The sequence below is a fragment of the Macadamia integrifolia genome, chromosome 2 (assembly GCF_013358625.1).
Source record: "Macadamia integrifolia cultivar HAES 741 chromosome 2, SCU_Mint_v3, whole genome shotgun sequence".
NCBI lineage: Eukaryota > Viridiplantae > Streptophyta > Magnoliopsida > Proteales > Proteaceae > Macadamia > Macadamia integrifolia.
This window is the reverse complement of record NC_056558.1, coordinates 30,078,959-30,091,242: the sequence shown is the minus strand read 5'-3', so window position 1 is coordinate 30,091,242 and position 12,284 is coordinate 30,078,959. Positions and strand designations below refer to the sequence as shown.

At 37.4% G+C, this 12,284-nt stretch overlaps 1 protein-coding gene across 1 annotated transcript; it reads right to left on the bottom strand.

The window, feature by feature from the left end:
- Positions 1-784: 784 nt before the first annotated feature.
- Positions 785-9,893, bottom strand: LOC122059700 (long-chain-alcohol oxidase FAO4A-like). The gene is made up of 3 exons (XM_042622688.1): positions 9,312-9,893; positions 8,880-9,149; positions 785-2,918 (listed from the first exon to the last, which is right to left on the bottom strand). The coding sequence occupies exons 1-3, from the start codon at positions 9,645-9,647 to the stop codon at positions 1,056-1,058; spliced, it is 2,469 nt and encodes an 822-aa protein (XP_042478622.1). The 5' UTR covers positions 9,648-9,893; the 3' UTR covers positions 785-1,055.
- Positions 9,894-12,284: the final 2,391 nt, after the last annotated feature.

The window sequence follows — 12,284 nt, the reverse complement described above, 5'->3', positions numbered from 1 at the left end:
CCCCCTAAATTTAACAATATTTAAAGCTCACAGATCGAGTTGGCTTAAATTGAATCTCTAACATGCATTCTTAGAAGTGCTAAAGCACATTCTTTTTTACTCTTGGATCTGGGTAACATCAAGGAGGGCAACACTGTCAATGTAATGGGAGTCATTCAGAGGAATGATTCTATGCCCATGATTGTTCCTCTTAAACCTTTTATATAGGATACCACTGGATCAAGTGTATCCTTCCTGCAAGTCTCGAGAGTATTGTCCTAAAGATGAGAATATACATAAAATTTGATGTCAGTCCAGTAAAGTTTATAATAAAGGGGTAGGTCGCAAATTTATTCAGTTAATGATGTTTTCAAAAATATACTGTTTGTAGTGGTGTTGATGTCTTCTAGAGTGTTATTTAATTGGTTTTGAGGCTTACCTCGCTCGTGATTCTTGTCTATGTGGTCAAAGCTGTGCAAAAGAATAGATTATTGGTTAAAGAGCTTTAACAAGCACTATACTTCTTCAAGGTTTCTATAAAGTTCATAGAACTCAAAATGTTGCTGAGTTCTTCATAGAAATGGTAGGAAATGGTCTTTCGTCAGATTGTATTACTTATAATTATTTAAGTACCTCACAAGGGACGATTTGTAGGAAGCTTTGAACTTGTAGGGCTCAATGATGAATAAGGAATTGAAGCTGGAAGCATTGGAATTTATTTTTATTGATATATGGTTGTTGTGTAAAAGGAAGAATTAACTAGAACTTCTGAATTACATGAAGATATATTGAGAATTGGTTGAGGTTACAAATAATACTCTCATTCATGGAACCTAAATGATGAGTTTTGTTTCATCCACCATGAGTTAGTGACATTACAAAAGTTAAAAGAACCATTTCCAATTCATAACAAGTAGAGAAAATAGATGAGTCTTATTCCAAACTTAAAGTTGCTGAAGATCCTAGCTGTAATAGTGAGTGAATGCATTGGTAAGAAATACATATATATTTAAAATACATATATTAGCATGTGTTTATTTAGGGCGAAACATGTGTTTATTTGTGGGTTATCTGATTCAGTTTCGGCTCTTCTTCCTCCAAAGAACATCAAGAACCGAGTGAGCAGTGCAATAAGCGATGGACTGGACTGTGACCATAGGATTCACACCCAAAGCCGTAGGAAATACACTTGTGTCTGCAAGGAACAGACCCTCCACTTCCCATGTCTCACCTCTTTGGTTCACCACAGACTCATTAGGGTCAACTCCCATCCTACAGCTTCCCATTTGGTGGGCAGAGCATATCGGCGTAGACAAACCCCTAAGCTCTTTCTTACTTTCCTCTTTCACAAACCTCTCAAACTCATGCCAACTTGCTTCCTTTACATTCAATTTCTTACCGTCACAATGATGTGTTCCAATCTCTTCCGCCCCTGCAGCTGCCATTATCCGAAGTATCTTCTCCAATCCTTTTCTTAGGTTCTCTTCATCAATATCATCCATTTGATAACTGTATGAATTTGATGAGTTCACAGTACCTGATCCTTTATCCCTTGCCAGTGCAAATATATGAGCAGTCCTTGAGAACTTACACATTCTCTCTTTAATGTCAATGCCAGACAACCAAGGGATCAGTGCTGAGAACATTCCCGGGTGCAATGCCGGTGTCTGTATCACGGCACCATAGCCGCCGCCGCTGCCACCATCACTAGAAACTTCGAAATTTGCGACAACGGTGGACATTGCCGTCATTATACTCCCTTCATAACTCTTTTTATCTTGTAATTTAGGACACCCATTTGATGAATTAGGGAAGTAACCCCATGCCATTGCCACTGGATGAAGATGAAGGTGTTTCCCAATGTTTGGATTCCTCAATCCACTTTTCTTTAACAATGTTGGCGTGGACAAAGCACCACATGCAACAATTGTCACCTTCGACTTCACCACACATACATCCTTTCCCCATCCATTGTTGAATTGGAAGGCTACCCCAGTCGCTGTGTTTCGACATCTTGATCTCTGAGTCCTCTCATGTAAGACTTTCAAAGCTGTGCAACCTGGTAGAATTACACCATTACCAGACTCCACCAAGTCCACTAACCATGTCTCTGAGGTACCCTTTTTTCTCCCATCTTTACACCCAAAACAACACCACCCACAATAGTGATCTGAAGTCGAATTTCGAGGGATATTGTTTACTGGATAACCCAACTCATTACACCCTTTTCGTAACACTGCATTGTTGAATCCTTCTTCTTTTATATTTGATTGAACTCCCATACGCTCACAAACTACATCCATGGCATGTTCGTAAAGCTTGCTATCAAATAATTCGAGCTCATGAGTGTTACACCATTCCTTGATTATATGACCTGGGGTTCGAATCGAAGCTGACCAATTGATTGTAGAACCCCCACCAACTGTTGAGCCCGCCAGAATCGTTACACCCATATCATTGGTAACCAGCAATCCATTATTTTGATACATTTGATCCATAGATGGTCCTTCAAGAAGTGATAGATTCCTTCTAGCATGGTAGTTTCCTTTTTCTAGGACAAGTACCTTGTAGCCTGCTTTGGCAAGAACACCAGCAACAACTCCACCACCAGAGCCAGAACCCACAACCACCACATCACATTGGATGGTTAATGAAGGAGAAGACAGGGATGGTGGGGTTTTAATGGATGAACGATGGTGAAGAGAGACGGGAAAACCCAATTTCTCAAGCGTTGCTGAGAGAACTTCCCTTGGTTGTGTTACGTCAACAAGGCCTCTATCAAGAGGTCCAACAAAATTTTCTTCGTCTCCATCCTTGGAACGATTTCCTTCTCCTTCTGGTTGAGTTCTCTCGGTTTCTTGTGATCTTTCAGTGAAATCCGGATCCGGTCCACAGTAGCCCAGTGCTTTCCAGCATAGATTATGATTATTCTCGTCTACCTGAAATGGAAGACGATGGGATGCTTTTCAAACCACAAGTGATGAAAAAGGCATGGAAGGAATTTGGTCTATAGCATGATCAATTTGCCATTTGTGAAAAATAACGTCAATGTTCCCCGTGTCAATCTCTCTCCTCCCAAAACAAGGGCTAAAGATGCCTTTTCTCAAAGGAAAGAAAGAAGAAAGACATGGGAGCAATTGTGTAAGACATATTTGGACAATTTTTTTTTCTTTTTTTTTTTTTGGTTAAAAATTCATTTGTATTAAGAAAAAGAGAATATATATATATATAGGGAAAAGGACAGGTATGCTAGCGTAGTAACTATGAATTAGGAATGCTAGCGGCATTTTGACCGTAGGATGTGATCAATATGAATTGAACCGTTGGATGGAGAGAAGATAAATGAATTTTCAATGCACGGTTGCAACACCTTTACTCTCTCTCTCTCCTCGCTGGAAAAAAATCATTCATTCACCGGATCCAGCCGGAGAAAGCAAAGTAGTTGGCACCGCCGCTGTTGATGGACCACAGCCGCTGCCGCTGCCGAGGTCGAAGAAAGCTCAGAGGGAGGGGGAGAGAGAGAGGAACAGAAAAAACAGGAAAAAGAAGAAGAAGAAGAAGAGAACTGAGCTCAACCTGGGCCTTTTCGGTGCTGAAACTCACACCGAACGCTGCCGCTGCCGACTTATTCGGTGCTCTTTCTCTCTCTCTTTTGCTTCTCTCACCAAAGGGCCAAAGGAACGGGGATCTGCCGCAGCCGCTGTCGAGGTCGAAGAAAGCTCAAAGGGAGGGGAAGAGAGAGAGGAACTGTAGCTGCTGCCGCAGCCGCTGTCGCAGCGGCTACCGCTGCCGCTGCTGCAGCCGCTGTAGCTGCCACTGCTGCAGCCGCTGTAGCCGCCACTGCTGCAGCCGCTGTCGAGGTCGAAGAAAGCTCAGAGGGAGGGGGAGAGAGAGGAACAGTAAAAACCAGAAAAAAGAAGAAGAAGAAGAAGAAGAAGAAGAAGAGAACTGAGTTCAACCTGGTCGGGGGAGAGAGGGAGTAACAGAAAAAACCAAAAAAAAAGAGAGTGCAGCTGCTGCCAGAGTCGGAGCTGGTGAGCAAAAGGGGAAGGAAGACCGTGGAGCGGCAGTATTGAGCAAATTTTGTATGACAAAAATTACAAATGGATGAGATCTTTTATCTTTCATCTGACGGCGACTATTCACTAGCATACCCAATTCCTAGGTACTGTGCTAGCATACCTATCCCTCTCCCATATATATATATATATATATATAAGCTGAGTCTTACATAACATCAGAATCGACAACAAGAAAATGGAGAGTTTTAAGAAACCAGGATCACACTCCCACCTTGGGACAAAATTCTTTTTCTCAAAACTTATATAATTTCTTTAAGCAAAAGGTTTAGTACATGGTCGTACACGGTGCATGACCATGCATACAACTATCGGATGGAGTTGAAGGAGGCATACCGTGGACCTCATCCTCATCCAATGACTTTCTGCATGGTCGTGCATGATCTTGCACAAAACTCTTCCCCATTTCTTTATGATAAAAATTTTTCTTCACCAATTGGATGGGAATAAGAAGCTCTAGTCCACTAGTGATGTAACCATAAGATGAGATTTTTCTCTTGTAAATAAATTCCCACATTTTATTGAAAAATTCAAAAATACCTACAACCAATTTTGAAACATTTGTATCCTTTGTGTTTGTGTTTGTGTGTGTGTGTGTGTTTTATATTAGACATTTCTAATGATGAGAGAGAATTCAGACTATGGAATATGATTTAGAGTTGAATTGAAATGGGACTCTTTATAATCACCATCAACTAATCATGTGTTAATTTTCAAGTTGAACTAATATTTTCAAGTGTCAATATAATATTTAAAAAAAAAAAACATTTAATTTCTATTTACATAATTGAAACCATTCAATTAAAAAATTATGGTAAGTCATTTGAACAAGAAGAGTCATCATAAATGAAATGTTGGAATACCATTAAATGTGCACTATATAACCAGATGTTAGAATGACAAAGACATTAAACATCACTGTGCATGACAATAATCCAATATCATAGTCAAGACCTGGTCCTTACTCCAGCTAATATATACTCTCACTTCAATAAAGGCAGATAAACTTTATAGTTGAATTATCTACAATCCATATCAGTCACGTTTATTGGTAAGAAGTCATTTTCTAACTTAGATGAGCCAACAATTAATATCGATCAAACTGTTAGCTCCCATTTTGCTTAGCAATAAGTGCCTATGTGATCCAATTAGCGTTGAAAGTTGGAAAAGGATTTGATTCATGGGCACTAAATTCCCACCTAATTGCAGGTGGGTACTTAGTACCCTACATGCACAATCCCTATCCAAGGGCTGGTGACATCACAAATCAAAGATTTTATTGAAAAGGGTGTTACATGTCGTTGATAGCTAAGCTTCACAAATTTTTCCACGTGGCATCCTAGGGATGGGAAATGTATATATATATATATATATACACCATGTGGTTATTTTTTTGCTAAAAATCAGTAATTGTATTAAAATAATGAAAGAATGAGAGATACAAATCCACTTCAAAACCCTGCTTCACCTTCGACATGGTCATTAGTAAAATAGAGCTTCGAAGGAAAAAATAAATCAAGACTCTTTAGAAAACTGTTTTACCTTCGGCATAGCCATTAGCAAAAACAAATATCTAAAGCAAAGAAATTATACGAATCTATAACGAGGTCTATGCTGCAAATCCCAATCCAAATTAGGCAAAATAAAAAAAGACGTTGAAACTCAGGTGGTCCACTTCATTTGATACAAAGAGTGACTGACAATTACATCAATTCTTCCGAGGACAGACCCCATGAGTAGGAACAAATCTCCAGATAGACCAAAGCCTCAACTGGCCACTTAAACAGCAGAAAACCCTAGGAAATTAACCCAACTAAGATGAAAACAAAAAACAACCCCCTAAGACCTGCTTTGAGAAAGTTTAGGAGCGATCCCACACCCATGGTTTAAGGGTCATAGGAATCTATCTTTAATTTTATGCTACTCACAACCCTGCCCTCATGTATAATTTTAATTACCTATCTATTAGTATCTATTTATTAAAAAAAAAACTATCTGTTAGTGACTTATTCCTAAGTCAAAGATTCTCTGCACCAAGAAGTCATAATTGTCAAAAACAAGTCTCATATATAATTAAAAGGTAAGTGTTTTTTGTCTAAGAGTTGTCCCTGCGTCAGAGACAGGGTATGAACCCTTAACAATATAATCACTATTTTATTAAAGGAAGTATAGAGAGGAGAATCTATGTTTTTAAAAAAGAAATATTTACAAAATCTACAGGAGGATGTAAGAAATCCCCAGAGAAGAAGCACTTTTTTTTTTTTTTTTTTGAAAAGAAAAAACTGTATTAACAATAGTTGTAATTTCTTACACCGTAATAATCCTGAAAATTCATAAACCTAATTGTATCACACATAGCTACATCCTATAAGCACATCATCATCGGAGACCCCGATTTACATTTATACAAGGAAGGGATAGACCCAAACCTAGTATATAAGTCCCAAAAAACTGTAAAAGAGAGGAATGGCCAACTTGTGCTTAAAGGCTTTGAAATAAGACAAAGTAAAGTCTTTGTTGAAAAGCACCTTGAACAAAGAAATACTATATACTGTCTATTGACAGCATGGGATATGAAAAGAAAAGTTACAAAACTAAATGAAGACGATAAAGGATCCAACATATTTAACAATAGTTTGAGAAGAAACACTAGCATCACAAAGAAAACTTAGTGGCATTATTCGAACAATAGTTGATGGATTAAGATGAAGCCAATGAAGATGTGACGTATTATGTTTTTAATCAAATTTAGAGGCTGACCTTATGGAAATATAATGTTCAAAACTCAATTATAGGATCATTCCCCTTTCAAAATTTTATTTTTTGGTAGGAATCCTCTTGCAATTTTCAATAGTCATATTAGGTACCACTAGAACCTTAACATAAGTTTTATCCCGTAAGAGATTTCTTGTTTTGTTGCTTGTCTTTAAGTCAAGGCTTCTTCTTGTATGATGAATATCGGTTTATTCTCTATTTATAATTTTTGATTACTCATATAGAAATTGATTTCTATAAATCTTGTTCCCTTCCTCATATAAATGTTATTTTTTAAAATCTTATTTTTCATAAAAAAAAAATAATCAATATTGGAGAAAATTTTGCTAATCCACATTTTGGTCCACCAATCAGGTAAAGGAATCCATGGTATGGAGAACTAGATTACTCAAATGGAATAAATTATGTCTCCTATTAGATGAATCGGTAAAATTGCTCTCCATTTTTGTTTTTCTCTTTCTCTTTTGTTCCTTAATGTCCATGGTCCTCCCACCAACCAACGCCTTCCATTAATATTATATAAATTTATAATTAGTGCATTTAATATTAATATTTAATTACTAAGGCTTGAGTTGGTCCCACAATTGATACCAATTTTTTTTTCCTTCAAATCTAATTTTGTAAAACCACTGTCCTTTTTCTTTTTTCTTTTCAACATGTTTATATTTTCTTATCATTTCATTGGAATCCTAGGCCGTTTTAAACACGTATTTTACAAAGTTTTTCTCCATTTCGTTTTAACTATGGTGTAAGTACAACAATCAAATTGAGAAAAAATTTTACTACTACCCATGTTGTTGCCAAGTAGTTGCAACCCTATGGTAACAGTCAAGTGAATGGAATCCTGGGGGTAGGCATGAAAATGCCCACCTAGGGTGAATTTTTCCACCCCTACCCTTAAGATTCTATTCCCCTGGATGGTACCAAGGGGCTGCAACCCAGACAACAGCCAAGTTTTGTTCATCAAATTGTACCTAGACACTGGAATCTAGGGCAACATCATGCTCCCTATTCGTGTGGTCCTATGTCAAACAGAGGGGGCTGAAAAGTTATCCCTACCCCTTATTGATGTCCATGTGCACCCTTCATTAGACCTCACATTGGCTTAAGGCCATGCAACTAGGGAACATTCTTTTTTCTATATATATATATATATATATATATATACATTACTTGGTTGTGTGATCCCATACAAATGCAAGATCACCGCATCAGATAACTAACAACAACCGGGCATCCCTTGGCCGCCGGATGCACACTGGACGCACTAGAGAGAATCTAATTCCTTTAATGACGTGGAACTTGAGCAGTAGCATTTCTATAAAAGACAAGACTCCTTTATGGTAATGGTGACATGAGCTCACATAGTTCTACCGAAAAACAAAACACAAGCAGCAAATTTTGTCTACTGTTTTTTCTAGCCCTCCACCCCTATTTTGTCAAAGTCATTGGAAACACCTAGAAAGAGAATCCATTCCCCCACCGTGAGGCAACCGGAAAAGGGATGTATACCTTCTCAAGCTCCCACCCGCTATAAATTTGAAGGAAGAGGAACGCTACCTTTCGTGTTCTCACACCTATAGACAGTCTCTTTTTCAGGAAGGAGGGGCGTCTTTTTAATTAAACTCCTTAAAACGAAGACACTATGTCTAGGTATGGGAACCGGAAAGGAGATCAGTGAAGGTTCCATTTTTTTTATTTACTCATTGAAAAAGAATGTCATCAAATTTTACTGGTTGGTAAAGAATCCGGCCTGTCTGAAGTAAGAAATCTCCGATGCTCAGGTCACTGAGAGCGCGGGCGAAAATTTCTTCATTGCACACAAGGGTGGATGCATCATGATCACTTTATGCCTGCTGTGTCTTGCATTTCCTGTGCCGCCAGACCAGCTAAATTCTTTTTTCGAAACTTTATTTATCCAGTCTCATTGCAGCCAAACACGCCAATTCCCCACACCCCACCTCCAACCCACTTTTGATAAAACACACATGCATACGGAAACAGTAACATGAGAGAGAGAGAGAGAGAGAGAGAGAGAGGTAATACCTGAGAAAAGAAGGCAAGCATCGTAAGATACTTGAGGGCTCTGAAGAGCATTCTCAAGGGATAAAAGAAGCTTAAAGACCAAGACAGAAAGATCTGCTCCCGCTTCTTCTGAGGAAGCTGTGAAAATTTGTGGAAGTAAGGGAATCTAGTTGACAGGGTTGCTGTCCCACAGAGCAGAAAAGTTCCAAACCATGTGGAAAGCATCCATAATGATATAAGAAGCAGAGGAACCAATGGATGCTTCAATGTTTCTGCTATCATCACTTCAACCTACATTACATGCATTCCCAACAACCAAAATGCTTATTCTCAACCATTAAATGTATCATTATCAAGAAAATAAAAGAATAATAATAATAATAATAACACAAACTAATTAAGAGGGTCGAACTTCTTCTGAAAAGAATTCTCATTTTTAATATAGTTTCTTACATGTTCATGGGTTCCTGCCATGGATGCACTAGTTTTGTAATATGTGTGGATGGAGCCGTCGTCGTCGTTGACGACGTTGCCTTTGCCGTTTCCGTTTCCGTTTCCGTTGCCGTTGCCGGAGAGATTGATAGATGGTAGAAAGGTTTCACAAATAAACGATAGAGATTCCATTTGACGTGAAGATAGCAACTTAACATGAGGGATCCTATTCAAATTGACTATCGGTTTCGATTGTGGAACGGGATTGATCATGAACTCGTTGAGCTCTATCACAGAATGCTCAACTTCTCCTTCCATCAGAAGCATCGAGTTCTGGCCTCTTATTTCATGCTCCATTCTCACTAGTTGAAGTGAGCGCAAGAGATAAATGGATTGATAACTCTCTCAGAATTTTAGGAGAAAGAGAGGCACGAATTCCTTAGAGTTTGGGGAATCGACAAACTTATAGTATCGCCCTTGACTGATCTAAGCCCGATTCAGGGTTATTAAAGACTTAAACCATGCTCATGAGTAAGTATCGAGAGAGGGGTGATGAGCATTGGAAATGCCACCAAGAGGTGATGATGACGAAGAGAGAGAGGTGATGACGAGCCAAATTTTCCATGGCATTGAATGAACTTGGAAGGAACTTTTTGCCTACGTACGCCTGAGTAGTCCTCATCCTTTGGTGGCTTTTTTTCCTTTTCACCCGTGAGTTTGTAACCTATTAAATTTTTTTTCAAATTGATTGGTTCAAAGCCTGCTTTTATTAATATAAGCTAAGCGGCTTGTCCTATCATTATTACTTGGTTCAAATGTTGCTTCAGTCGTTGAAACTCAAACTCCTCATTGGTTTCTATATCGTTATTATTATTGTTATTATTATTATTATTATTATTATTATTATTAATTTTTAAATTTTCTTTAAATGTATTAGTATTGAGTCACTTAAAGATATTGTTCATTTATTATTATTATTATTATTATTATTATTATTATTATTATTATTATTATTATTTTTATTTTGTTTCATCCATCATCAACGATATTATTTATTGATCAATTATTTTTCTTTAGTTTCATCCATCATCACAAGTTTAGTAATCTTTTTTTTATCGGCCTTAGCCAATATTAATTCGGATCGGTATCAAACTCAATATTATATACCCCGTTAGAGTTGCTACACATGGTTTTAGGGATTAAGAAAATAATAAAAGTATTGGATCTATATCATTCTCAACCAATACTGATACAGATCCCCCAATACCAACTACCTAAATCATGCCCTTCATTTGTGCTATCCTTCCACTGTGTCATTTTTAACCAATCAATTTGGAAAAAGTTTAATAAGGTAAAGGTGAAAAGGAGAGGTAATCTAGGCATTTAAAAAGAACAAGAGGGAAAGATATATAAAAGTCCAAAAGAAGGGAAGTATCAGGAAAATAAAAGTAAAAGGTATGAGAGTTTTAGTAAATATAAGCCAAGTATAGGGGAGTGACAGTAAATTCCCCAAAAAAATTAAATTACTTCAATAAAGAAATGACATTGGTGTTCATGTTTGTTAGGGATAGAGGAGAATATTTAGCCACAGAAACTAAGGCTAAGGCTGCATTAGGTAGTCATTCAGTTCCAAAAACGACGTTTCGTGTCAAAAACATAATTTTCAGTTCCTATGTCAAAATACCATTTTAAAACAAAAAAATGGTGTTTGGTGAACCTGTTTTAAAAATGATCACCCTAGTTGTTCACTTTCTTTTTGTGTTTGGATCAAAACTGAAATGAAGGAACAATGTTTTGTCTTTCCATCATTTTGCATTTCTAGCATTTTTTTGCCCCTTTTTTCATTCCAAAAAAATCGAAAAACACCAAGTTGACACCAAACGCTTTATTCCATTTTTTTTTCCCATAGAAAGGAAATGAACGGACAAACGTCAAAAATGTTTTTTCTGGATGACTACTAAATGCAGCCTAAGTGTTTGACAAAAAATAACACATCCTTACTGGCCTAAGCTGGAACAAAATAGATGGCAGGCCAAAATAAACATTAAAAAAAATGGAAATAACAATCAAAGGCCACGACGTGGTACTTGGTTCCAAAAAGAATGGTTCCAGGTTCTATGCATCGCTCCAGACTTCATTGATCATCCATCCCTGTGCATTAGCATGTTTGAATCCAAGTAAAAGGCCCTTGTGCTTGCTTAAATAGGTTTCCTGTCATCACATAATTAGTCATTAATGAGATCCAATTGCCATTATGGAACACACAGTTAGCCCATCCAAAAATATTTTTTGATTTGTCATAGGCAGTTGAGCAGACCGTTAGCTAGCAATTTGTTGAGGGTGGGGATGGGGGGTAACTTATTCTCAAGAGGGAGAACCAACTTAGTCTGTGAGTTGGTATAGCACTTTTCATCTATCCATTTTGCAGCCTGTAAAATGAAACTCATGGGTTCGATTTTCGTTGGAGAAAGTTACTTTATTTCTATAAGACCAAATGAAATAGCACACAATATTAAAGGTATTGAAAAAAAATGTTCAGATGAGAGTCAAGGATATCTTGGAATTAAACAAAAACAAAATGAAAGTCTAAAGGGAAGTGGCCGAAAAAATTTCTGTTCTTAAACCTAATGGGCTGGCAGCCCAAATTCTATTTGTGAAGTCATAAGAGAGGAATGTACGCCAGGTTGACTCAAGATGGGAATGAAAAAATCCGCATATAGGATCTAATGTCATCCATATCTCCAGCAGGTCTATGATTGGAATTCCTCAAATAGCTACTCTCCAAAAAAAGACTTTAAATTTTAGGTGTAAATGTAGTTTCGAAAAGAAGTGTCACAAATGTGAGCATAGAGAAGAGCAAGAACACCTGTTGAAGATTCCAGTAGAGTTAGACAACATTCTGAGTTTAAAAAATTTAGTTGTCGTTCTAATAGAAAGAATTCTCTTTTTTGACAGAAAGCACCACCATTTATCATTATTATAATTTACAGGCAC

Bases quoted from the DNA above. Each gene is read 5' to 3' on its own strand.
- LOC122059700 (XM_042622688.1), bottom strand. From the start codon at position 9,647: ATGGAGCATGAAATAAGAGGCCAGAACTCGATGCTTCTGATGGAAGGA. The intron at 9,150-9,311 runs GTAAGAAACTAT...CATGTAATGTAG, and splicing joins TGGCAGGAACCCATGAACAT to GTTGAAGTGATGATAGCAGA. The intron at 2,919-8,879 runs GTATTACCTCTC...CTTCCATTTCAG, and splicing joins TGCTTGCCTTCTTTTCTCAG to GTAGACGAGAATAATCATAA.